The following is a 26,296-nucleotide window of genomic DNA, read 5'->3' as shown; positions in this document are numbered from 1 at the left end:
CTGCTGCACCATTTAGTACGATCAGAATTGATTTGATTCCCTTTCCCATCAAAAAGCAACCTACGTCCGAAATATTCAGTGACTCCGCCTGCACCGCCTTCTGAGGCAGAGTTCCAACGTCGCACAGGCCTCCGAGAGAAAAATAATTCTCCTCTTCTCTGTTCTATAAAGGCGACCCCTAATTTTAAAATAGTGCCCTCCCAGTCCTGGAATTGCCCACATGAGGAAGCAGTCTTTCCACATTCACCTTGTCGAGACCATTCAAGATCTTGGGCTCGATGTCCGGGTCCCCCAGCTGCGAGTTTCTTGGTGGATTCTATCTTCCCGCCGCTTGTCTGTGCTATTTCCTGTTGTAACAACGCCACATGGGCGGGGGTGCGCTGCCGACGGGAAAATCGAATCCCAAGAATCGGAGAATTCCGGCCTTGAAAACACACCTCTTGAATTGTATTCCCATTACCCAGCTCAGCATTTCCATTCTCACGGGCTTATTATCGTAGAACGTCAGCAATGACAAAGATCAAGAAAACCATTGTCCCTGTAAGCAGTGCTTTCTTCAACTGGACCAAACAACCCCCATTTCCTTTATCATTCTCCATATCCTTTATGTTATTCCATTTCAAATATTGATCCAATTGCATCCTAAAATAAGCCTCTTTCAATAGCCACTTGTATTCCGTTTTCCAATAATGCTCAGTGAAGGGAAAATATTCCGTTAATACCACCCTTAAACCCCCAAGTTGTAATTCTGAGTTTGGGTGGCCTTGTTCTTGTGAATGCATCTAGTTTGTTCTTTTGCATATCAACGAGTGAAAACAGGCTTCAACTACTTACTCTCTCAAATCTTAGCTTCCATTTGATTCTCCTGGCATTCCGATGTGCAAAGTGGCAATTCCTAAACTTCTTTATTCCAGTGCATCTTTGCTTTAATCATCTTCCTTTGCTCTTCATACACTAAGTGCTGGCTAAGGGGGTGGGAAGATTTCTGTCGATGCTGCTAGTTAACTGTTCACCAATGGGCAGAAACCCTGGCTTTAATTTCACTCCTTCCCCTCCACTCCAATGGTTCGATGATGGTAGAATGCAAACCACAATAGTCTCCAGCTCATATCCTCTGTTCTGGCATTGGAGTCCCTTTGAGCATCATTGCAAGCCCCACACTTTAATACCTTTAACCACAAGTTGGAACATTTTTATTCCGTCACCCATGGCTTAATTTGAATGCAGAGGGGAAAGGGCCTAGGACCTATGGAAGCCTTTGGCTATGGCCTATGGACCAAGTGCTGGAAAACGGGAGTAGAAACAGTTAGGTGCTTGATGGCTGGCACAGACATGATGGGCCAAAAGGGTATTTTTTTGTGCGGTAAAACTCGAGGAGTCTATCAGTCTATTGCATTAACTGGTGGGGTAGTTCATTTACCGACCTTTACTTCTAATAGCGTCTTCCTCTTATCTGCAACTTTAAAAAATTTTCATTTCAGGAACTTTCACCTGTTCCCAGTGCTGATGATTCAGCCCAGCCCAAGAGACCCAAATCACGGCGATTGCGTTCCCTTGACACCTTTCGTGGGTAAGACTTTTCTCTTTTTTTAACTTGCATTTTGTGGGTGCAAAATAATACTTGGTATTTAGTGATCAGATTGCAGCACGGTAGCACAAGTGGATAGCACTGTGGCTTCACAGAGCCAGGGTCCCAGGTTCGATTCCCGGCTTGGGTCACTATCTGTGCGGAGTCTGCACGTTCTCCCTGTGTCTGTGTGGGTTTCCTCCGGGTGCTCCGGTTTCCTCCCACAGTCCAGAGACGTGCAGGTTAGGTGGATGGGCCATGATAAATTGCTCTTAGTGACCAAAAAGGTTAGGAGGGGTTACTGGGTTAGGGGATAGGGTGGAAGTGAGGGCTTAAGTGGATCGGCGCAGCCTTGATGGGCCGAATGGCCTCCTTCTGCACTGTATGTTCTATATGAGCCACTAAGGTTCATCACATCCTAAAGGAAATGGAACATAAAAAATATAAATTATTTACTTATTCCAGTGCTTATAACACAAGGTTCCATTTTTAATTACTTGAAATATTCTTACAACATCTTGGAAAGAAAAACTTACATTTATAAAGCGACTTTCATGACCACTAAACATCTCAAGGTGCTGAGCAGTCAGTGAAGACATTTTGAATTGCAGTCACTGGCGGAATATAGGAAATGCAGCAGTCAATTTGCTCACAGAAAGCTCCCAGAAACAGCGATGTAATAATGACCAGATACTCTGCTTTTGGCATGTGGATTGAGAGGTAAATGTTGGCGAGGACCCTTGGGATAACTCCCCTCCTCTTCTTTGAAATTGTGCTGTGGGATCTTTTAGGTTCACCTGAGGGTTTTAATGTTTCCTCCAAAAGGCAGCACACCTAACAGTGCAGCACCTCCCTCAGCGTCACACTGGAGTGTCAGCCTTGATTGTTGTGTTAAAGTTCCGGAGTGGGACTTGAACTCATGACTTGCAGATTCAGAGGCAAAAGTGCGATGAACTGGACCATGGCAGACCCTCAACATATACCGCGTGCTTTACTGCCAGTGAAGTATTTTTTAAATGCAGTCAATGTTGTAATGTAGGAAATGCAGAGGAAGGACAGACTAAAGCTCCTTCACTCCAAGAATACTCACTCTTGAAACTACTGTGATATGGGCAGCACGGTAGCACAGTGGGTAGCACTGTTGCTTCACAGCTCCAGGGTCCCAGGTTCGATTCCTGGCTTGGGCCACTGTCGGTGCGGAGTCTGCACGTTCTCCCCGTGTCTGCGTGGGTTTCCTCCGGTTGCTCCGGTTTCCTCCTACTGTCCAAAAATGTGCGGGTTAGATGGATTGGCCGTGCTAATTTGCCCCTTAGTGCCCAAAAAGGTGGGGTGGGGTTACGGGGATAGGGTGGAGGTGTGGGCATGGGTGGGGTGCTCTTTCCAAGGGCCGACGCAGACCCAGTGGCATTCCTTCTCCTATCCTTCTTGCGGTAGAGTTCTTGGAGTGGTGATGTTGCCGCATTAGCCTGGTCAGCTGCTGCATTGTCCTGTTACAATCCCACTCAGCTTTATCTCTCTTCAGGTTTAACGATTGACAATGCTAATTCCATTGTGTCCATAGCAAGCCTAAAACGGAAAGAAATACCTGGTCACTGGTGCAGCCAGAGGGAAGGTGAGTGGTCCAGTTGCTAACACTGTTCCGAATGAGAGTACATTGGGCAGGACCTGTTTCTACTATATTAGCTGCTGCTACTGTGAAGCAGGATGGAAATGTCCTCTGCTGGTCAGGCTGAGGGAGCCAAAACACCTGCACTTTAAAGCTTATTAATATTAAAATACCTGTACAGTTGAGAAGCTATCAAGAAAAGTCACACTGGAGGGTGCTGAAGTTGGGGTGTTCCACCCTGATAAATCATTTGCATTTATGCAGCGCCTTTCACATCCTCTGAATATCCATTGAAGTTCCTTTGACGCGTAGTCAGTTTTGTAATGTACCGAATGTGTCAGCCAAAATGTGCCCAGCAAGCTGACCAAGACAGTAATGTGATAATGACCATCTCCTCTTGTTTATTGGTGTTGGTTTAAGGATAAATATAGACCGGGAGGGCTCCCCTTGTTTTACGAATAGTGCAACAGTAGTACATCTACCTGACAGGGCAACATGATAAATGGCCATTTGTTAACAGGTGATCGAGGGATAGTTGCAGAGGATCCGGGTGAGCGTGTCTATATTTGCAGCAGGTCTGTGGGGGGGGGGGGGGGGGGGGGGGGGGGGCTGGTTATTTTTTAATCAAGGGCAACCTGTTAACGGTTCATGGGGTATTTGCCTGAAAGAATAGCAAGTTACGCAGGGATTTCCCGTTAGTTATGGCGGAGGCTCATAAGGAGGCAGCAAGTCCCCAACTAACGGAGCTGATGGACGCGACTGGAAGCTGAACCGCTATGGACAGTGAAAGCTGCAAAACCCAGTGTATGCGGCAAATGGACACATGGTCACCCTCCAGGATACAAAGGGATTTAATAGTGATGGTAGAATGAATTGTCTCATAGAATGGACAAAGGTCATTCCTTGGTTACAGGGCACATTAAAAAGAAACACACAGTTTCTGGCATGTTCATCCTGACTCAGAAAGGAAAGTCTTTATTTCTGGCGTTTTAAAAAAATTGATTAAAGTACAATCTGGCTTGAGTGGTTTTTAATCTGATTTTTATACTATGCACATTGTACGCTACCAGACTCCAGGATGTTAAACTGCTTGCTGTCATTGCTAGTGTGTGGTAATTAAGTGAGATGCCTGCAGCCTGCAGGGCTGGTACATTAATAAGACTATTTCTGTTCGTAATAGCAGAGGACATGTTTGCGTCCAGGAAATTACTTGCAAGAAACATACTTTTACACCCAGTTAGAGAGAGAGGGAAATATTCTTCTGACCAAGCAAACAACACAGTGCCAAGAAGAACGGCCAATCCAACTTAACTCAGTGAAAATGGGGGTGGGACAGAAGAGTCAATGGAGAGTGTTGCTGCTGTTATTACACTGCCGGTGTTCTGGAAGAAAGTAAATCCTTTGTTCATTCAGTACTTTATCATGCCTCCTGTTTTTATTTCAAACTCTTCTCCATTTTGAAGTTCTCTTTTTTTTCCTTTGGTGAGAACTTATTTTACCAGCCATTTTCCCTCGGAAGGTGGGTGGCACAGTGGTTAGCACTGCTGCCTCACAACGCCAGGGACCCAGCCTCGATTCCAGCCTTGTCTACTTGGAGTTTGCATGTTCTTCCTTGTGTCTGCCTGGGTATCTTTCAAGCTGCTCCGATTCCCTCCTGCAGTCCGTAGATGTGCGGGTTAGGCGGATCTCACATGTTAAAATTGGCCCTTAGTCTCCAGGGATGTGCAGTTTAAGTTACGGGGATGGGGCGGGGTTGCTGGAGGAGTGAACCTTGGTAGAGTGCTCTTTTGGAGGATTGGTGCAGACTCGATGGGCCAAATGGCCTTGTTCAGCACTGTTGGCATTCTATGATAATGTCTCGGTCACTATTTCAAGCATCCAGTTGGTTAGTTTAGATGTCCTGTTCATTGCTGACGGTGCATTCATTAAGACCACACTTTAGCGAGCACTTATTCCAGAGCTGTTTCTGCTCCACCACCTTTACTGGGAGTCTGACAAAAATCCTGTTTATTAGTTTCCAGGCGTAAGCAGGATTTCCGTTGCACTTACTGAAAAGTTAGGGTACCGGGGTGTGATTAATTCCAAGGAAATTCTCAGCTGTTGCTATTTAAAATGTTTCTACGGATCACGTAAATGAAAGGAAGAAGCTGTTGAAAGTCAAGCAAAAAACAAAGAACAATACGGCACAGGAACAGGCCCTTCGGCCCTCCAAGTCTGTACCGGTCACGATACTACCCTTGGCCAAATCCCTCAGCCCTTCCTAGTGCGGTATCTCTCCTAACCATTCTATCCATGTATTTGTCAAGATGCCTTTTGAACGCCATTAATATATCTCTGATGCATTATTTTCTTGACCAATTGAAGAGCTTGATTGCATTATCAGACACAGTAAAGCACTTTGAAATCACTGGATTATTGTTGAAGCACAACTAGTATTTATGTGGGCAAACATAGCAGCGAAATAGTGGATACCAAGCTGCCATTAAAAACAATTGAATGAATAACCAATTGGACAGAGCTTTGGTAGAGGAAGAGTGTTGACCAGGCACTGGATGAATCTCTTGCTCTTTGATTAGTGCCATGGATTATTTTCTCCCCATCTTAACTGGGTGTGTGTGTGTGAGGATGAGTGTGTATGTGTGTGTGAGGATGAGTGTGTATGTGTGTGTGAGGATGAGTGTGTATGTGTGTGTGAGGATGAGAGTGTGTGTGTGTGTGTGTGAGGATGAGTGTGTGTGTGTGTGTGTATGCGTGTGTGAGTATGAGTGTGTGTGTGTGTGAGGATGAGTGTGTATGTGTGTGTGAGTATGAGTGTGTATGTGTGTGTGAGTATGAGTGTGTGTGTGAGGATGAGTGTGTGTGTGAGGATGAGTGTGTGTGTGTGAGAGGATGAGTGTGCGTGTGTGTGTGTGTGTGTGAGGATGAGTGTGTGTATGCGTGTGTGTGTGTATGTATGTGCGGGTATGAGTGTGTGTGAGGATGAGTGTCTATGTGTGTGTGAGTATGAGTGTGTGTGAGGATGAGTGTGCGTGTGTGTGTGTGTGAGGATGAGTGTGTGTATGCGTGTGTGAGTATGAATGTGTGTGTGTGTGAGGATGAGTGTGTATATGCGTGTGTGTGTGTATGTATGTGCGGGTATGAGTGTGTGTGTGTGTGAGTATGAGTGTGTGTGTGTGAGGATGAGTGTGTATGTGTGTGTGAGTATGAGTGTGTATGTGTGTGTGAGTATGAGTGTGTGTGTGTGAGGATGAGTGTGTGTGTGTGAGGATGAGTGTGTGTGTGTGAGGATGAGTGTGTGTGTGAGGATGAGTGTGTATATGCGTGTGTGTGTGTATGTATGTGCGGGTATGAGTGTGTGTGTGTGAGTATGAGTGTGTGTGAGGATGAGTGTGTGTGTGTGAGGATGAGCGTGTGTATGCGTGTGTGTGTGTATGTATGTGCGGGTATGAATGTGTGTGTGTGTGTGTGTGTATGAGTGTGTGTGTGTGAGTATGAGTGGGGAATGTGGATGGGAATTGCTATGGGAGGGCAAGTCCACATCTGATGTATGGGAGGCTTTTAAAGGCCAGTTGATTGAAGTGCAGGACAGTCATGTCCCCGCAAAAATGAAGGATAGAAATGGCAGGATTCAGGAACCATGGATGACAAGAGAAATTGTGTGCTTAGTCAAAAGGAAAAAGGAAGCATACGATAAGTCTAGGCATCTAAAATCTGACAAAGTCCTTGAGGAGTACAGTGAAAGTAGTTAGGAACTTAAACAAGGAATTAGGAGGGCAAAATGTCTTTAGCAAACTTTGTCATGGAGAATCCCAAGGCTCTTTATGCAAATATTAGGAGCAAGAGAGTAGCAAAAGAAAAAGTAGTTTCATTCAAGGACAATGGCGGGAAGCCATGCATACAGGAAGTGGGTGAAATCCTTCATGAGTACTTTGTATCGGTATTCACCAGAGAGAAGGTCATGACGGATGTTGAGGTTAGGGCTAGATGTGTGAATGCTCTGGAGAACATCAATATGTACGGGGAAAGTCATGTCTCACCAACTTGATTAAGTTTTTTGAAGAGATGACAAGGAAAATTGATGAGGGAAGGACCGTGGATATAATTTGTACAGACTTTAGTAAGACGTTTGACAAGGTCGCGCATGGAAGACTGGTACAAAAACTAAAATCGCATGGGATTCGGGGTGAGCCAGCTCGACGGATACAGAACAGGATCGGTTATAGAAGACAGAGTAGCAGTGGAAGGGTATTTTTCAGAATGGACATCTGTAGCCAGTGGTGTTCCGCAGGGATCAGTGCTGGGACCTCTGTTGTTTGCAGTATATATAAATGATCCGGAGGCTGATTAGTACGTTTGTGAATGACAGAAAGATTGGCGGAGTTGCTGATAGTGCCGAGGATTGTCAGAGGATACAACAGGGTATAGATAGATTGGAGACTTGGCACAGTAACGGCAGATGGAGTTTAATCCGGACAAATGCGAGGTGATGCATTTTGGAGGATCAAATCTAGTTATGAATTATACTGTAAATGGCAGAACCCTGAGCAACATTAACATACAGAGGGATCTGGGCGTGCAGGTCTACAGTTCCCTAGAAGTGGCAACATAGGTGGCCAAGGTGATTAAGAAGGCATATGGCATGCTTGTCTTCATCTGCCAGGGCATTTAAGAGAGTGTGTGTGTGTGTGTGTGAGGATGAGTGCGTGTGTGTGTGTGTGTGTGAAGATTATTGAGTTCAGGTGCACAGATCCTTAAAATGCCACGAACAAATGCAGAAAATAATCAAAAAGGCCAAGGGAATGTTAATCTAGAGGATTGGAATATAAAGACACAGGGATTATGCTGCAGATATACAAAACCCTGGTTAGACCCCACTTGGAGTCGCTGTGAGCAGATCGGGGCACCACGCTTTAGTAAGGATATTTTGGCCTTGGAGGGAGTGCAACGTAAATTTACAAAAATGATACCTGGACTACAGGGGTTGAGGTACGAGAAGAGATTACACAAATTAGGCCTGTTTTCACAAGAATTTAGAAGGTTAAGGGGTGATCTGATCGAAGTAGTGAAGATATTAACAGGGAAAGACAAGATAGATAAAGATAAACTATTGCCACTGGTTGGAGACTAAAACTAGGGGGCATAGTCTAAAACTTAGGGCTAGACCATTCAGGAGAGATGTTAGGAAGAACTTCTTCACTCAAAGGGTGGGAGAGGTTTTGAACTCTCTCCCATAAATAGCAGACGAAGTTAGAACAGTTGTTGATGAGATAGATAGGCCACATATTAGCCATGATCTCATTGAATGATGGAACAGACTCGAGGGGCTGAATGGCCTACTCCTGTTCCTCTGTCCCTATGAATTCAAGGTCACTGGTCATCTTATTTCCTTGAAAAATGGAAGCGATTCCCAAGAACGAGGCAACAGAATGTATTGTAGTAAAAGGAGAATCTAATTGATTCTGTCTTTGAGCACCAATGACCTGGGATTATTGCTGAATAATGTGCATCTCTATGCTGCTGATTCATGTCCACTAGGGCTGGAGCTACTTAAACAGTTACAGCTGTCAGGGAGAGAGCAACTTTCATCTCGGGAGCTGTTTTGGTCTCAAACATAACTCCAAGAGTGAAAGGGCATCGCGTGTTAACCAAACACAGGAGTCAATCTCTGGCACATGGAAATTGCAAAATTAATCACAATACAAAAGTAAATTTCAGCAGTTTCTGTTTCTACATCTGGGATGTATTAATAACAAAAATATTAATTTCACGTTTAAATGTTAAGCTGGATTTTTTAATGAAATCCTAAAGTTTACAATTCCTGATTACAAAGCATAATCGGTCCTGGTGATTGATGGAGGAGTCAGATGCACTGAAGCAAACAGCGAAACTCTCAACACCTCATTAAATCCCCAGGCCTGCATTCGATAAATGAAAATTTGTAATAAATATGGGAAGGAAATCATAGCCAGGCCAAATTAAAATGATAATCTCTCAAGGATGGTTTGATATAAATACAGAACAATTGTTTTCCTTAAAAATCGGTTGGGGGAGGGGGTCTTGTGGATGGCGTTGAAGACTGATTTCCGCATGTGGTCTTGACGTGGATGTGCTCTCTTAGTCCACTGTGTCGGTGCCTGGTGGCCGTCAATTTACACTATCTGGCAAAATAAGGCATTTTTTTCATCTAAAATCGAGTGTAAGGGGGCGATTCTCCGAGCCCCGCGCCGGGCTAGAGAATCGCTACAACCGCGCCACGACGCCCCGACACCGGCGTGCGATTCTCCGAGGTGCGGAGAATCGGCGCCATTTGCGCCAGCACGTTTGGCGCGGCTGCTGGAATCAGCGGGGCCACCGATTGTCCGGCCCGGATGGGCCGAGCGGCCACACTGATATGACAGAGTCTTGCCGGCGCCGTTCACCCCTGGTCACTGCCGGCGGGAACTCTGCGCGAACGGTCGGGGGGCAGCCTGTGGGGGGGGGGGGGAGGTGGGCGGAGGAGTGGCTCCTTCACCGGGGGGAGGGGCGGGGGCCTCCGATGGGGTCTGACACGCGTTCGGGGCCCACCAATCGACAGGCCGGCCTCTCACCCCCCCCCCCCCCCCCCCCCCTTTCTGTTTGTATGGGAGGCCTACTTTCTGGCGCAGCCGGTCCCTGAACACCGACGCTATCTTGAGTCGGGGCCGGCGCACTAAAGAAGTTCCCTCCTGCATGCGCAGGTTGGCGTGGCCCAACTGTGCATGCGCGGGTTGGTGCCGCACCCATTTGGTGCCAGGAAAGGAGGCTGGAGCGGCATGAACTGCTCCACTGCCGTGCTGGCCCCCTGTGCAGAATCGGTCGTACCAGGGCCCGGTTCACTCCGCCGTGAAACGCGACGGCATTCACGACGGAGCGAACACTTGGGCTCCATATTGGAGAATCGCCCCCAGTATGTTTCATGTACAGGGCATTACAAACAAGCCTCACCCTTAAAAATGATGGACCAGCTTAATTTTATACATTTGGATTGGTTTGTTCTCACGTGTACTGAGGTACAGTGAAAAGTATTGTTCTGTGAGCAGTTCAAACTGATCATTCCTTCCATGAAAAGAAAATACATAATAGGGCAAACATAAAATACACAATGTAAATACATAGACCAGGCATCGGGTGAAGCATACAGGAGTGTAGTATGACTCAGTAGAGAAGATGTGCAAAGAGATCAGATCAGTCCTGTCATAATATCCACTCATGTATATAATGAGATGCAGACAGGCAGTGATTGACACATAGGATGACCAATAAACACACAACACAGAACAACCAATCACCAGACAGGATACCACCACGATAAAGCTCACAGGGCATTAAGACCCTGCTCTTTACGAGACCCAGACACTGACACAGTCAGAGTGCACAAGTCAGTGGACATTATTGCCATGTGGTAGCTAGTAAGTCTGGTCGAACCAGTAAGAGGACGTCAGTAGGACTAGTAGAGTGTCAACCCATAGCTGAACATGTACAGCCGTTCATAGTTTAAATAAAACCATGTTGGATCATCTCCGGTGTTAGACGTTTGTTTCCAGCTTCCCTGCATCCAGTTGCAGTCAGCGCCGGCCCTAGGGTTGCTGGCGCCCCGGGCAAGCTGAACTTCGGCGCCCTGGGGGGGGGGGGGGGGGGGGGCGGGGCTGGGGGGCCGGGGGGGTGGACCCGAGGGGGGGGCGGACCCGGGGGCGGGGTGGGGGGGCGGACCCGAGCGGGGGGCGGGGGGGGGACCGAGGGGGGGGGGCGGGGGGGAGCGGACCGAGCGGGGGGGGCGGACCGAGGGGGGCCAGCCCTGGGGAGGGCGGCCACCGCGCATGCGCTGGTTGGCACCGGCCCAACTGCGCATGCGCGGGACCCGAGTCTCTGGCGCCCCCTAGCACATGGCGCCCCGGGCGACTGTCCGAGTTGCCGGTGCCTTGAGCCGGCCCTGGTTGCAGTCAACGTCAAACCAACCCGCCTAACACATCAAGTCCATAAGAGGGTCATTTAGGAGTCTGGTAACAGCGGGGAAGTAGCTGTTTTTGAATCTGTCAGTGCATATTCTCAAACTTTTGTATCTCTTGCCCGATGGAAGAAGTTGGAAGAGTGAGTAAGCCGGGTGGGAGGGGTCTTTGATTATGCTGCCCGCTTTCCCCAGGCAGCGGGAGGTGTAGATGGAGTCAATGGATGGGAGGCGGATTTGTGTGATGGACTGGGCGGTGTACACGACTCTCTGTAGAGAGGGAGAATCTGTTAGACATTCAACTGTAGCTGGGAGAGATTGCAACAAAAACGTAGCAATCTTAAGAACAAGAGGTAGATGACCAGGCTCAGGGGCGGGGGGGGGGGGGGGGGGGGGGGAAGGGGACGGACTGTTTTTGCGTTGAGACACAAATATATGGGGCATTAAAAAACGGGTTTAAGGTGGAGGGGGAAGGTCGCAGTCTAAAGCTACCTGCGTGTAAACTAAAAATAATCTGAAAATAAAGAAATGACAGTGAAATAACAGTATATATTTCAATAATTAGTGCGAGCAAGAGAGAAGGCGTCATGTTTAAGGAGAATAGTTTATCGTAACGTCCATCAGCTGCCAGGTGGCTGCCCAGAGACCATTCATTCCATTCGCTAATGGAATTTAGAAAAATTGCATTGCCTCAATTTGCATAAACTGTTTATGTGCATCAATATTTTGGGGCCATTTCATAACCTGTTGTTTTGTATTTCTGCATTACCAGCATTCTTTAATGTATTCTAATCCAGCACAATTCTGAGCTCCAAACACGCTGCTGCAGAACAACAAGGAAACTTGAGATGTGGTGACATGTGGGCTGAACCCGAGTTGTTTTGCTTTCCTCATTTAATCAATGTGTCCGGCTAATTGCCGAAAGCTTTTTTGCTGACACTACGCAAGCAAGTGGGGCCCAACTGTCGCTCAAAACCAAAATTAAATATATTATACGGCATAGTAATATAGATACATGGAAAAACTCTAATATCCTGCATTGAACCAAAAATGGGAGTTAAAATATATTCAATGGATATTACTTCCAAAATTTAATGGGTCATTTGTTAACACTTTTATTGGGCACGATTTAACTGGATAGAATCTACGTCTGGTTTTAGAACATGGAACAGCACAGAACAGGCCCTTCGGCCCTCGATGTTGTGCTGAACATTGTCCGAACCCAAGATCAAGCTATCCCACTCCCTGTCGTTCTGGTGTGCTCCATGTGCCTATCCAATAACCGCTTGAAAGTTTCTAAAGTGTCCGACTCCACTATCACAGCAGGCACTCTATTCCACACCCTAACCACTCTCTGAGTAAAGAACCTACCTCGGATATTCCTCCTATATCTCCCACCCTGAATCTTATAGTTATGCTTCCTTGTAACAGCTACATCCACCCGAGGAAATAGTCTCTGAACGTCCACTCTATCTATCCCCCTCATCATCTTATAAACCTCTATTAAGTCACCTCTCATCCTCCTCCGCTCCAAAGAGAAAAGCCCTCGCTCCCTCAACCTTTCCTCATAAGACCTATCCTGCAAACCAGGCAGCATCCTGGTAAATCTCCTTTGCACCCTTTCCAATGCTTCCACATCCTTCCTATAATGAGGTGACCAGAACTGCACACAATGCTCCAAATGTGGTCTCACCAGGGTCATGTACAGTTGCAGCATAACCCCGCGGCTCTTAAACTCAAGCCCCCTGTTAATAAACGCTAACACACTATAAGCCTTCTTCACGGCTCTATCCACTCGAGTGGCAACCTTCAGAGATCTGTGGACATGAACGCCAAGATCTCTCTGTCCCTCCACATTCCTCAGAACCCTGCCGTCGACCCTGTAATCCGCATTCAAATTTTTTCTACCAAAATGAATCACCTCGCATGGTTCTTGAATATGAACTAACTGCCCTCGTAAGCTGTAAAGTTTTGCCTAACTTATTATCAAACAAATAAACCAGTCTGCTGCAGTGGATATTGGTCACGTGTCACCAATCTGTTGAGATTTACAAAATGTTGCGTAATCATAGGTTAAAGTTATCGAGTTAAGCTTGGTAAAAGTTAGCTTTGAGAAACGTACTTTACTGTTTCCATCTATAAACCGCCACTTGCCACATAGTCCAGCTTTGTTCCTCCATTGTGGTTGAGCAAAGCACATCGAACATGTTAGTCGAGGGCGGGGGCGGAGAAGGGGGTTGGTGGGACATTGTTGGTTTTTATCCGATTTGGAAATAGCTCTGGCGCAAGTGTGTCCTCGACTCTTTCATGACCGATATTGCGAAAGTGAGAATTCTAGCTTTACAGTATGGGTTTGCGATACCAACAGTGAGGTGATCTCGTAGTTCACTACAACGCCTGCAGTCACTACAATGCCTGCAGTCGCTACAATGCCTGCAGTCACTACAATGCCTGCAGTCACTACAATGCCTGCAGTCGCTACAATGCCTGCAGTCGCTACAATGCCTGCAGTCGCTACAATGCCTGCAGTCTCTACAACGCCTGCAGTCACTACAACGCCTGCAGTCACTACAACGCCTGCAGTCACTACAACGCCTGCAGTCACTACAATGCCTGCAGTCACTACAATGCCTGCAGTCACTACAATGCCTGCAGTCACTACAATGCCTGCAGTCACTACAATGCCTGCAGTCACTACAATGCCTGCAGTCACTACAATGCCTGCAGTCACTACAACGCCTGCAGTCACTACAATGCCTGCAGTCACTACAATGCCTGCAGTCACTACAACGCCTGCAGTCGCTACAATGCCTGCAGTCGCTACAATGCCTGCAGTCACTACAATGCCTGCAGTCACTACAACGCCTGCAGTCACTACAACGCCTGCAGTCACTACAATGCCTGCAGTCACTACAATGCCTGCAGTCAGTACAATGCCTGCAGTCAAAAATGCTTTTTTTTTTGCGACGTGTTTCTTGGTGACTGCAGCGCTCAGAAAGAACAATGGCACTTTGCCGCTTCTTTGGCCTTGGGGAGTTTTGGCCGGCCCAGCAGGCAAGGCTCCTTGCAGATCGGGGGGCTACTTTGTCAAGATGCCCTGATCTTTCCACTCCCCCTTTCAGCACCCTCCCCCACTGTTTTCAAACCCCCCCCTCATCACCACACCAATCTTGGGGAAGCCCCAGGAATGCCCTTTGCCCCCCCCCCCTCCATCTAGTAAGGCCCCCCCGGATCCCAATCCCTGGCAGTGCCAACCTAGCACCTGGGCACCCTGGTAGTGGCACCCTGGCAGTACCCCTGCCAGCCTGGCAGTAGCAAGGTGCCATGGGTGCCAGAGGGAGAGCCAAGGTGCTGGTGTCCAGGTGCCAATCCCAGGACCCCCGAGCTGTGGCAGGATATTTTTCCCAGGCCGGGATCGCCGAGCTGATAGTCCTCTCGACTCTGCACACCCGACCTCTGCAGGTCAGAGTGTATCATGTCAGCTCTGTACCACTTTCTATTAATTTATGTAAATTTCTGAGCTCTGGCTAATGAGATTGACAGCAGGTTTAGGCATAAGTTTACACTGGCAAAATGAGTGCAAGAATGGGAGCAATTTTGGGTGTAACTTCCTAATTAGATCTTTGAAAGTAAATTCCACCTCTAATTGCGTGTAGTGATCGATTGCTAATTCCTATTTGTTCCCACTAACCAATCTAACCACACTCATTGTTGGATTAGTGTGGTAGTCACCACTGATGTATATATTGTATATATAGGTGCTTTATGGTAAGGCCCCTGTACTACAGGTATGGGGGTAGATCCTGCTTGCTGGCTCCGCCCAGTAGGTGGAGTATAAATATGTGTGCTCCCCGTACAGCAACCATTTCGTCAGCTGCTGTAGGAGGCAACACATCTTAGTGTAATAAAGCCTCAATTACATCCTACTCTCGTCTTTGCATAATTGATAGTGCATCAATTAGGTTAATCTGAAACATTGTCATGAATATCATGCATGTTGTACTTCACTGTCAATGAAGTGAAACTGGTCAAACCTGAATTATGTAGATTTTAAGTTTGGATCAATAGCCTAGAGCGTCACTCAGTTAACTTCATGAGCAGCTTCCGAGGTTTACCTCCTTACACTTTTTCTTTGGTTACCTACCTCCCTCAGGAGGTTAAATAAATCAGAGAGAGTCCAAGGGCCTATGGGTTGCACACCATCTGTGCAAATGAGAAGGCTCATTGGCTAAAATTGACTATTTCCTTCACTAGACTCTTTTGTGCTCTGCATCTATTAATCATTTTCATGCGGATAATGATCTACAAAGAGCACGCCAAAACAAATAGCTTGAGGTTCATTTTTACATTGGGCTATTACTGTAATGTTTATTGCCTATTCATCTTGCTGCTGATGTAGGTATGTCTAAACTATGGCCTATGGACAAGATGGAGCCCGCCAGCCCTGGAAGCCTGGTCCATAAAATGCAGACAATTCCATTTTACTCGGGCTTCTATTTCTTTCTTATGATTTGTTGCATTTGAATTTCATGGGCCAGAAGGTTCGATAAAGGATTTTCTTTGTACTACTGCCTTCTTGTTGGATAAATGCTAAATCAGAACATCAGCGATTTGATTTGAACTCCTTTTTTTTTCAACCTGGTCGGAATCTGGGAGGTTAGTTATGAACAGATTATTTAATCTGACTCATTCTGGCCATTTGTGATGTTAACTAGCAGGGTCTTGCAGGCAGATGGTGAGACTACCTAAAACAGATGATGCCTCAGAAACATCCAGCAATTGGGATCCACAAACGGCAACAGGATTCCGGCAAAATTTTAACCAGGATTTTTCCCCACTTGGAGAACCTTTTGATGAGTCTCTAATTTTCACTTTTGGGGCTAGGAGGGCCGGCAGTGAAATTGACCCTTCTCCTTGATGAGGAATGTGACTGAGATGTGGAGCTCAGAAACGTGAAGGTAAGGTGCATTCTCACGCCCCAACACTCTGGTGCAACACCCATGCATAGTGTCACCAAGCATACGTGTTGCATTGTGCTTATTCTAACTGCGCGCAAGACTCATCCACTCACTCCCACCATCACAGCTTCTGAAGTCAGATCTGCTTTCCTGAAAGTGACCCCTCGAAAGGCAACAGGTCCAGATGGGATCTCTGGTCGTGCACTCAGAGCCTGTGCGGACCAGCTGGTAGGTGTGTTCGCGGAATCTTTAACCTGTCCCTACTCCTCTCCGAGGTCCCCACCTGCTTCAAGAAGATCATTATCATATAGGTGCCAAAGAAGAACCAGGCAATGTGCCTCAATGACTACAGTCTGGTGGCCCTGACTTCAGTCGTAATGAAGTGCTTCAAGAGGTTGGTCATGAAGCGCATCACCTCCATTCTCCCAGAACACCTTGATCCACTGCAATTTGCATACTGCCGCAATCGGTCACAGCAGACTCCATCTCCCTGGCCCTACACTCATCCATAGAGCATCTCGACTACAAGGGGCAGCACGGTAGCACAAGTGGATAGCGCTGTGGCTTCACAGTGCCAGGGTCCCAGGTTCGATTCCCCGCTGGGTCACTGTCTGTGCGGAGTCTGCACGTTCTCCCCGCGTCTGCGTGGGTTTCCTGCTGGTGCTCCGGTTTCCTCCCACACTCCAAAGACGTGCAGGATAGGTGGATTAGCCATGATAAATTGCCCTTAGTGACCCAAAAAAAAAGGTTAGGAGGGGTTATTGGGTTATGGGGATAGGGTGGAAGTGAGGGCTTAAGTAGGTCGGTGCAGACTTGATGGGCCGAATGGCCTCTTTCTGCACTGTATGTTCTATGTTCTAAGGACTCCTACATCAGACTCCTATTTATTGACTACAGCTCCGCCTTCAACACCATAATCCTAGCTCATATCAAAGCTCCAAAACCTAGGACTTGGTTCCTCACTCTGCAAATGGATCCTCGATTTTCTGACCCACAGACCACAATCAGTAAGAATAAACAACGACACCTCCTCCACAATAGTCCTCAACACCGGGGCCCCGCAAGGCTGCATACTTAGCCCCCTACTCTACTCCCTGTACACACATGACTGCGTGGCAAAATTTGGTTCCAACTCCATCTACAGGTTTGCTGACGATACGACCATAGTGGGCCGGATCTCGAATAACGACGAGTCAGAATACAGGAGGGAGATAGAGAACCTAGTGGAGTGGTGCAGCGATAACAATCTATCCTTCAATGCCAGCAAAATTAAAGAGCTGGCCATTGACTTCAGGAAGCAAAGTACTGTACACACCTCTGTCAGCATCAACGGGGCCGAGGTGGAGATGGTTAGCAGTTTCAAATTCCTAGGGGTACACATCTCCAAAAACCTGTCCTGGTCGGGCAGCACGGTGGCACAGTGGTTAGCACTGCTATCTCACGGCGCTGAGGTCCCATGTTCGATCCCGGCTCTGGGTCACTGTCTGTGTGGAGTTTGCACATTCTCCCCGTGTTTGCATGGGTTTCGCCCCCACAACCCAAAGATGTGCAGGGTAGGTGGATTGGACACGCTAAATTGACCCTAAATTGGAAAAATTAATTGGGTACTCTAAATTTTAAAAAACAAATCTGTCCTGATCCACCGACATCGCGCTATCACCAAGAAAGCAAAACAGCGCCTATACTTTCTCAGGAAACTAAGGAAATTCGGCATGTCCACATTAACTCTTGTGGTGAACCATGTATTGCCACTATATATATATATTTACCGTTATTCGTTATTTGTCCTACTGTTATCCACCACTGTATATATGTTCACTGTTGTTCTTATTCACTGTTACTTACTGTTGTTGTGTTAATCCTTCTGTTGGCTCCGCCCCTCGGGGGAGGTATATAATTGGCAGACCTGTGGCCAGCTCTCAGTGTGGGAGCAGCAGTAGGCTGGCATGCTTCTTAGCTTATTAAAACCACTGTTGTCTTCTGCAACTTGACTCGTGTGAATTGATGGTCCATCAACTCTTACCAACTTTTATAGATGCACCATAGAAAGCATCCTATCTGGCTGCATCACAGCCTGGTATGGCAACTGCTCAGCCCAAGACCGCTAGAAACTCCAGAGAGTCGTGAACACAGCCCTGTCCATCACACAAACCTGCCTCCCATCCATTGACTCCATCTACACCTCCCACTGCCTGGGGAAAGTGGGCAGCATAATCAAAGCCACCTCCCACCCGGCTTACTCACTCTTCCAACTTCTTCCACGGGCAGGAGATACAAAAGTCTGAAAACATGCACGAACATATTCAAAAACAGCTTCTTCCCCGCTGTTACCAGACTCCTAAACGACCCTCTTATGAACTGATCTCATTAACACTACACCCTGTATGCTTCACCCGATGCTGGTGCTATGTAGTTACATTGTGTACCTTGTGTTGCCCTATTGTGTATTTTCTTTTATTTCCTTTTCTTTTCATGTACTAAATGATCTGTTTGAGCTGCTCGCAGAAAAATACTTTTCACTGTACCTCGGCCCACGTGACAATAAACAAACTCCAACAAAATCCAATCCTTGGCTTCTGATGCTTGCATCGCTTGTGGAATTACTTTTATTCTTGACACTCAGTTGATGCTTCATCACAGTATTCAGCTTGGCTTAGTTCATGGCGTTCCCACCTCTCAGTCAGAAGGTTACGTGGGTCAAAGGCCTACTCCAGAAGACTTTGAGTGAATTGCTGAAGGAGTACTTGTATTATAAGGTATTAACTTGTGGCCATTTCTCTCTTCTGGTAGTTCTGATGGATGTTAAAGATCCTGAAGCATATATTTGAAGAAGAATCGTATTTTCATTTACATTGCAGAACCAAAGCCATTAAAGGTAGATCATCTGGTTGTTCTGTGCACAAAATGACTGCTGACTTTGCCTAAACAACTGGCACTGTAACTCATTGCTAAAACCCTCTGCAATATTCATCAGAAAAGTACTGATGTAAATACGTACATTCTTGAAAAGCTACATTCACGTAGAAAATAGCCGTGAGAGTATGGGAACATTTTTTTCCTATTTCCACATCACTCTGTGATTATAATTATTCAGTTGAAAACGCTGAGAGGATTCATCATTTTACTGTCAGCTATTCTCCCACCCTGTCGGTAACTATAACGGATGAGATGGCCCAAACCTCAAACATAACCTGATTCAGCAATAAGTCACGGATCTATTATGAAGCTTTGGGAAAATATACTGGAGGCTGAGAGGTTTAACCCGTTGGTGACAAAGTCACAAGAGGTTTGTAGTCACCCTGAGTCATGGAATATAAATATAAATAACTGAAGTATAAAGGGGGTGATTCTCCGAGGCAGGCCGGAGAATCGCCGCAACCGTGCCACGACGATTTTCTAAGGGCCGGAGAATCGGTGCCATTTGAGCTGGCGCATTTGACGTGGCGCTGGCCGAGGGCCGCTGGAATCGGCGGGGCCGCCGATTCTCCGGCCCGGATGGGCCACGCGGATACGACAGGGTCCCTCCGGCGTAGTTCACCCCTGGCCGGCAGGAACTCTGCGTGAAGGGCCGGGGGGCGGCCTGTGGGGTGGGGAAAAGCACTCCTTCACTTGAGGAGGGGCCTCCGACGGGGTCTGGCCTGCGATCGGCGCTCACCGTTCGGCGGGCCGGCCTCCCCCCCCCCCCGGGCCTACTTTGTTGCGCGGCCGGCCCCTGAACACCAACGCCATGTTGAGTCGGGACCGGCGCGCAGAAGTCCCTGCGCATGCGCAGGTTGGCGCAGTGCCCATTTAGTGCCAGGGAGGAAGACTGGAGCGGCGTGAACCTCTCCAGCGACCGCGCTGGCCCCCTGTGGGGGACAGAATCGGTCGTCCCCGTACCCGTTTCGTGCCGTCGTGAAACGCGACGGTGTTCACGATGGTGCAAACACTTGGTCTCCATTTTAGAGAATCGCCCCCAAAGTGTTACCTTATGTAGAAAATATGTATTTTTCTGTATTTTAACATCCTCATCTAGCAAGGGGGCTACTCCAGCAGTGGACCAAATTTCACGAGTCTTATAAACCGTTCTTGAATATTTTGTGAGATCTGATAACATTTGGATCAATTTTCAATAGTAAAATATAAGTTGTTTTATCAAATCAACTCATATAATTCGATGCCACAAATACACCTTAATAAAAGTAGTACTTTATGAGTTAGTCTGAATCTTGTCCCGCCTTGCAATCCCATTTCACCGTCATGTACTTCATTGATGCAGATTAAGAACAGTGTCGAAGAGAGAGGGACCTATTCTTCCACCGCGTTTACAGTTTACACTTGTCACAGACTGGTTGCGACAGTTTACGAGCAAGGTGATTGAGCACAGAGAAATTGTGGTTTAAAAAGTGAAAACGTTGAACTTTCCTCTTGGCCTCCACACTTGGTGCCTGACTTCTCCCATTCCAGAAAGAAGGATTTTCAAGGCCACAGAAGGTCCACAGTCACATTGTTCCAATTGAATATTTGATTATTTATTTGCAGCGGGATTCTCTGCTCCTGAGGCTAAGTGTTGATGCCGTCGGAAATGCCGTCGGCCTCAGGATCCGCAATTCTGGCCCCTACAGGGGGCCAGCATGGCACTGGAGCTGACCATGCTGCTCCAGCTGCTAATCCTGGTGTCAAAACTGGGGACGGCGGGGTCCGCGCATGCGCAGTGGCTCCCTTCTCCGCACCGGCCCCGACGCAACATGGCGTAGGGCTAAAGGGGCCGGCGCGGAAGAAAGGAGACCCCCAGCCTTGCCACACCCCCCCCCCCCCCCCCCCCCCCCCCCCCGGCCGGGTGGGAGATTGCTTGTTGGTCTTTATTCAAACTTTAATTCAGACATAAAAGATGTGCATATTGAATTATTCTATCTGAAGGACGAGGGATGCTTTCTTCATTCAAATAATTCTGCTGTTGAGCGGAATTTTCCCAAAAAATGACAAAGTTTTGATGTGGAAATCAATGTGATTCCCGTTGGCCCCCGTGGCGCGATCCGGATTGCAATCTTAGGCACTTTGAGATGTTGTTTTCCCCATGTGAAATCGGCCAAGCCTGAAGTGTCTGATCCACCTGCCCTGGGGGTCATCAGAACACCTCAGTCATGGGGGCACTGCATTTAAGCATCGCCACAGCACTTGGCCTGATTCAAACCGGGGGGGGCATTCACTGGCAGCGGGATTCTCTACACCCGCTGCTTGCCAGTGGGATTTTCCATTGAAGCCGGCAGGAAAAGAGAATCCCAATTCCTGGAGAATTCTGGCCCTCATTGCTGTCACGCCGTCACACTGAAAACTCCTGGACAGCCACTCCATTCATTTATAATGATCCATGTTGTCTTCTTTTTCAGTGTCTCATCCACCCAGCTCCTTAGGCCTGCCTCCTTCAGTCTCATCACAACCTCTCTCCATCTTGTGAGACCCGTCCCCACCGGTGCCCCATACCACCACGCCATTAGCAACGGGCTAACTCGCTGCTTATTAAACTTTACTAACCTAGGCTTCAGACTGCCCCAGTTTAAATGACACAGGCAGCAGGCTTCCGGGCAACACCCACCAGCCGCGACCCCATCCTGGTGGTCCTCGGCATGCCCCCTCCTCAACACCCTTTAATCTGAATCCACCACCTCCTCTCCTCTGGAGCTGAGCAGTGGGCTCTGTCCCCTTGGACTCCCTGGTACAAGATGGTGAGGGGCGCTCACTGATCTGTTATGTACTCTGGGATAACACAGGCTGCAACTCGATGCAGCTTTGACCAAAAGATACTGCAGACGTTGAAATAAGTTCAATGTGATTTATTGAACCATTGGCACAGTTCTCTATGAGTTCGACTCTCCTGCTAATCTTGCTCAGTCTAACTAACCAGTCTGCTCTAAGCCACGTGGTGGGTGTGATGCTTCTGATCTGCCCCTGTCCTTCTCGCTAAGTGTCGCCTGTGGAAAGAGACAGAGCATGTGTGCCCTGTCCTTTTATATATGGGTCGTGTAATGCCCCCTTGTGGTAGCGTCACCTCTGGGTGGCTTGACTGCCCATTGGCCGTGTCCTATTCTATGTGTTCATTGGCTGTATGTCGGCATGTCATGACGTCTCTGGTGCTCCCTCTAGTGGTTAATTAGTTGTAGTGTATGTACATTAACCCCTTGTGTATTTACAGTGATGCATATCCCCAAGGTCACTTCCTCCCTTCCTCTCCGAGGTCTCCATGGGCGTGAACCTGATCACGTCATTGGGGAGAACCCGGAAACATCGTGATCGGAAATCTCATTCGGTTAAATTGGCTGATCCTCCGGAATCAGCAGGCTGTTGCGCTGGAAGAGAGTGGAGGTTTGGTGACCGAGCCAACACCCACACTCCCTGGCTCCCCGCTGATGTTGCGGGATTGGTGAATTCACCAAACGATTTAGGTTCAATAGGCTTCTTACATCCCCGCTCTCTAACCCCAAACCTTTTACTAACTTGCCGCTTCGATTTCCATTCAGTTGTGACCGCTGAATTATCTGGGGCGCTTCACACTTTCCCGCTGACTTCCCCTTCATTGTAATACCCTTCATGGTCAGGTTAGGTGGATTGGCCATGATAAATTGCCCTTAGTGTCCAAAATTGCCCTTAGTGTTGGGTGGGGTTACTGGGTTATGGGGATAGGGTGGCGGTGTTAACCTTGGGTAGGGTGCTCTTTCCAGGAGCCGGTGCAGACTCGATGGGCCGAATGGCCTCCTTCTGCACTGTAAATTCTATGATTCTGCATCCAGTAAATGTGAAGCCACTGACAGTTATCCAGTGTTTATTCTCCTCTCTCTTCCTATCATGACAATTATGCTCTATGATGAATGCGCTAATAACAATAAATCAACTGGAACAAAAGCAGCAGATATTAAACCTTTCCAGTTGGACGCTGACTTTTATGGTGTGAGTGAAAAATGTGTTTGTGCATAATCTGGTTCCCAGGGATCGCAGTCTGGAGCACAGTGAGGCTGATTATTCACCACTAATCGGAGAATGACGCTGCGGTGTGGTGGGACGTGCTCTTTTTGGGGCCGAAGCAGTTTTCTTTTCAGGTCATTTGTAAAATGCTGCAAGGCAGTGCTGCCTAATGCCGACCTATTGACCATCTCGAGCAGCGGATTGGTTAGTTTTCCCACAGGTTTGCATAGCTTAAAGGTGTTGAAACTTGGCGGGTTTTCCAGGCTGTTCCCACCAATGGGATCTTCCGGTCCAGCTGAAGGCCATGGGAGGATTTGAAAAATAGGATGGAGGTTAAAAATTTGAAATTGAGGCATTGCTTATCAGGGAGCCAGTGTACGTCCATGACCATGAACGGGGTTTGGGGCGAGTTCGGACATGGGTAGCAGAGCTTCTGATGCCCTCAAGTTTATGTAGAGCACAATGCGGGAGGCTGCCCAGAAATGCATTGGAATAGCCAAATCGAGGGTTAAGGCCTGGGCGAGGGGTTTAATAACAGATGAGGTAAGAGGGGAGCTGGAAATAGGTGGCCTTCCGTAAGGCATGGATATGGGGTGATGGAACCACCAATTCACCAGACACATGTTTCTGATATGAATCTAGGCTTTAATCGACTTACTACAGAGCCAGCCTGTTACCCGTTGATGAACTCTCAGTGAACTGCAGGCTGACTCTGGACAAGGGTATTTATACAGCAGCACTAGGGGAGGAGTCGTGGGCGGAGCCAAGGGTGGAGCCCTGTACAAGCTCTTGAGCATTCCCAGTGCTACTCCCCCTAGTGGTCGGATAACGCGACTGCACCTACAAAGACATAGTGTGAATTATCATGTTACATTCACCACATGGGGGTCACCAGCTCATATCAGGGTCAACTATGATAGCAAGGTTGCAAACATCGTGGTTCAGTCTTGAATAGCTGTCCGTGAGAAGGATGGAGTTGGAGGCTGGGGAAGAGTTTGTGGTGGCGACTGAGGACAATGGCTTCGGCCTTCTTAATATTTAGTTGGAGGAAGTTTATTCTTATCCAGTACGAGGTGTTGGACACGCAGTCTGACAATTTAGAAGTGGCCGAAGGGTCAGGAGAGAAGCTGGTGGAGTGGAAACAGACACCCACAGCGTACCTGTGGAAACAGACACCCACAGCGTACCTGTGGAAACAGACACCCACAGCGTACCTGTGGAAACAGACACCCACAGCGTACCTGTGGAAACAGACACCCACAGCGTACCTATGGAAACAGACACCCACAGCGTACCTGTGGAAACAGACACCCACAGCGTACCTGTGGAAACAGACACCCACAGCGTACCTGTGGAAACAGACACCCACAGCGTACCTGTGGAAACAGACACTGGACTCTTGGATAATATTGGGGGCAGTGATAGATTCGTGGGGCCATCCAAGGTAACAGTGTGGTGATTTGAAGAGAAGCCATTGTGGATCCTTTTCTATGATTGGATAGATATAAAGGTGAGAGCGGTCCCACCCAGCTGAACGACAATGGAGAGGGATTGAGGAGGATGATATGTTAAAGGCTGCCCTCGGTATGAGAAAGACTCTGAGGGGGGCGGGTGTGGGGTGGGGCGTTAACCTTAATCATAGTCACACAGGATGTCATTTGTGATTTTGGGAAGAACCATTTTGGTACTGTGCAGTAAACATTAATTTAAAGATAAAGGGGCTAGGGGTTTCTGCTCAGCAAAGTTGCTTTACCCAACAAACTTCATCCAGAATTGACCAAACTAGCGCAAAACTATTGAGCAATTTCAAGCGCAAATTTGGTCCAGCAAAAATCGAGTTTCCACGATCTTCTGCATTGCTTTGAAAAGAATTGCTCTAGAAACCATCCCCGTACACCAAACTAGGCATAGCCTCGAGACCAGATTCATCACCATAGTCTGTCTCGCACTCTGAGCTGTTCCAGCACCTCTCCTGCAGGGTGTACCTCATCACTTCCTCCTCCCTCTGGGCTACTCACGGGATAGAGGGAGGTCAGAGTTAGCTCCGGAGGCTCCACCGTCACCTGGCACTGCCAGTCCTGGAGGCCCGCCCTCATCTGAACCATGGTATCGATACTCTCAACCATGGTGCAGTGAGACTGGGTCATGCCTCTCAGCGAGGGAGCCATGTACCTCATAGCCTCAGTCATGCCCCTCTGTGACTGGGTAAGGTCTATGCTGCCAGTGCCCTCAGCCATGACCCTTTGTGAATGGGCTAAGCTCTGGAGTGCCGCAGTAATGTCTGTTTGTGTCTGGGACCTGTCCACCTGTAATTGGGTTGTCCTGCCCTGCCCCTCAGCCTTGGGCAGCACTGTATGCCCCAAGCCCTGGACGTTCTCATACATGACCCTGACGTCTTGCCCCAGGCCCTCCACCGCGACCGCTATCGTTCCAGTGTTGGCCTGGATGCCACGCATCGTCGGCGCCGTCTGAAGGCGGCGGAACGTTGCTGCCATCCCCTCGTGTAGATTTTGCACCTGCTTCAGCATCTCCATGATGGGATCAGCTTTTCCAGAAACGTAACATGTGTCAGAGCGACAACTGGTCCCTAGGACAGCCCACCAACCGTCCGCTCCCTCAGGAGTCCCTGCCTGTGCCTGATGTGCTGCAGTCTGGGTGTGGTGCTCACCAGACGGTGACCCAGACGTCTCATCACTAACATAACCCACTGAGGTGATAGCCTCTGTGACGGTGGGTGGTGCAGGTGACAGCAGTGCTGAGGGATCGGTGGCTTCCCCAGAGTCCTGCTCCGGATTATTCTGAAGTTCTGGATGAGGGGACAGCGACCCCAGACGGCCCGGCCTCGTCTGATTGCGACCCTGGATATTTAAATGTCAGATTCATAAGGTGGGCGTCCTGTAAATCCCCCTAAATGTTCGTCTCATCTCGAATGACCTTCCTCTGACCAGCCCCACGCAGAGCTGGAAGTACTTGATGCTGTAACTTGCTCACAGATCGAAATGGGAATGTTCCGTTTCCCTAACGTTACTTTAATGAGAATGAATGCACCAAGCAATGAGTGGATTGCAGTGGAATGCAAGTGTTAATTGCGACTCCTGAAAAGCAACGTTGGTTTGTAAATTTAATCGCTGCTTTTGCAGTCTGGTTGCCCAAAGGGAGCATTATCTTTCTGTAATCGACTCTTTCTTTCATGTATTCCTGGGTCTGAGCAGGGGGATTGATGGAAAGGAAGGGCCAGTGTATTAAGTTAATGACTTGGGTGG

At 48.0% G+C, this 26,296-nt stretch overlaps 1 protein-coding gene across 2 annotated transcripts in view; it reads left to right on the top strand.

Moving 5' to 3' along the window:
• si:dkey-192p21.6 (uncharacterized protein LOC565246 homolog) overlaps positions 1–26,296 on the top strand; it is a 237,319-nt gene that overhangs the window by 98,428 nt on the left and 112,595 nt on the right. For both annotated transcript variants that reach the window (XM_038783222.1, XM_038783221.1), the window contains exon 7: positions 1,482–1,570. In XM_038783222.1, coding sequence (XP_038639150.1) covers positions 1,482–1,570 — 89 coding nt within the window. The remainder of the gene's footprint in view (positions 1–1,481; positions 1,571–26,296) is intronic.

Source organism: Scyliorhinus canicula, chromosome 22, assembly GCF_902713615.1.
Source record: "Scyliorhinus canicula chromosome 22, sScyCan1.1, whole genome shotgun sequence".
Classification (NCBI taxonomy): Eukaryota; Metazoa; Chordata; class Chondrichthyes; order Carcharhiniformes; family Scyliorhinidae; genus Scyliorhinus; species Scyliorhinus canicula.
Note: the sequence above shows the minus strand (reverse complement) of the source record. Positions and strands in the feature narration are given on the sequence as shown.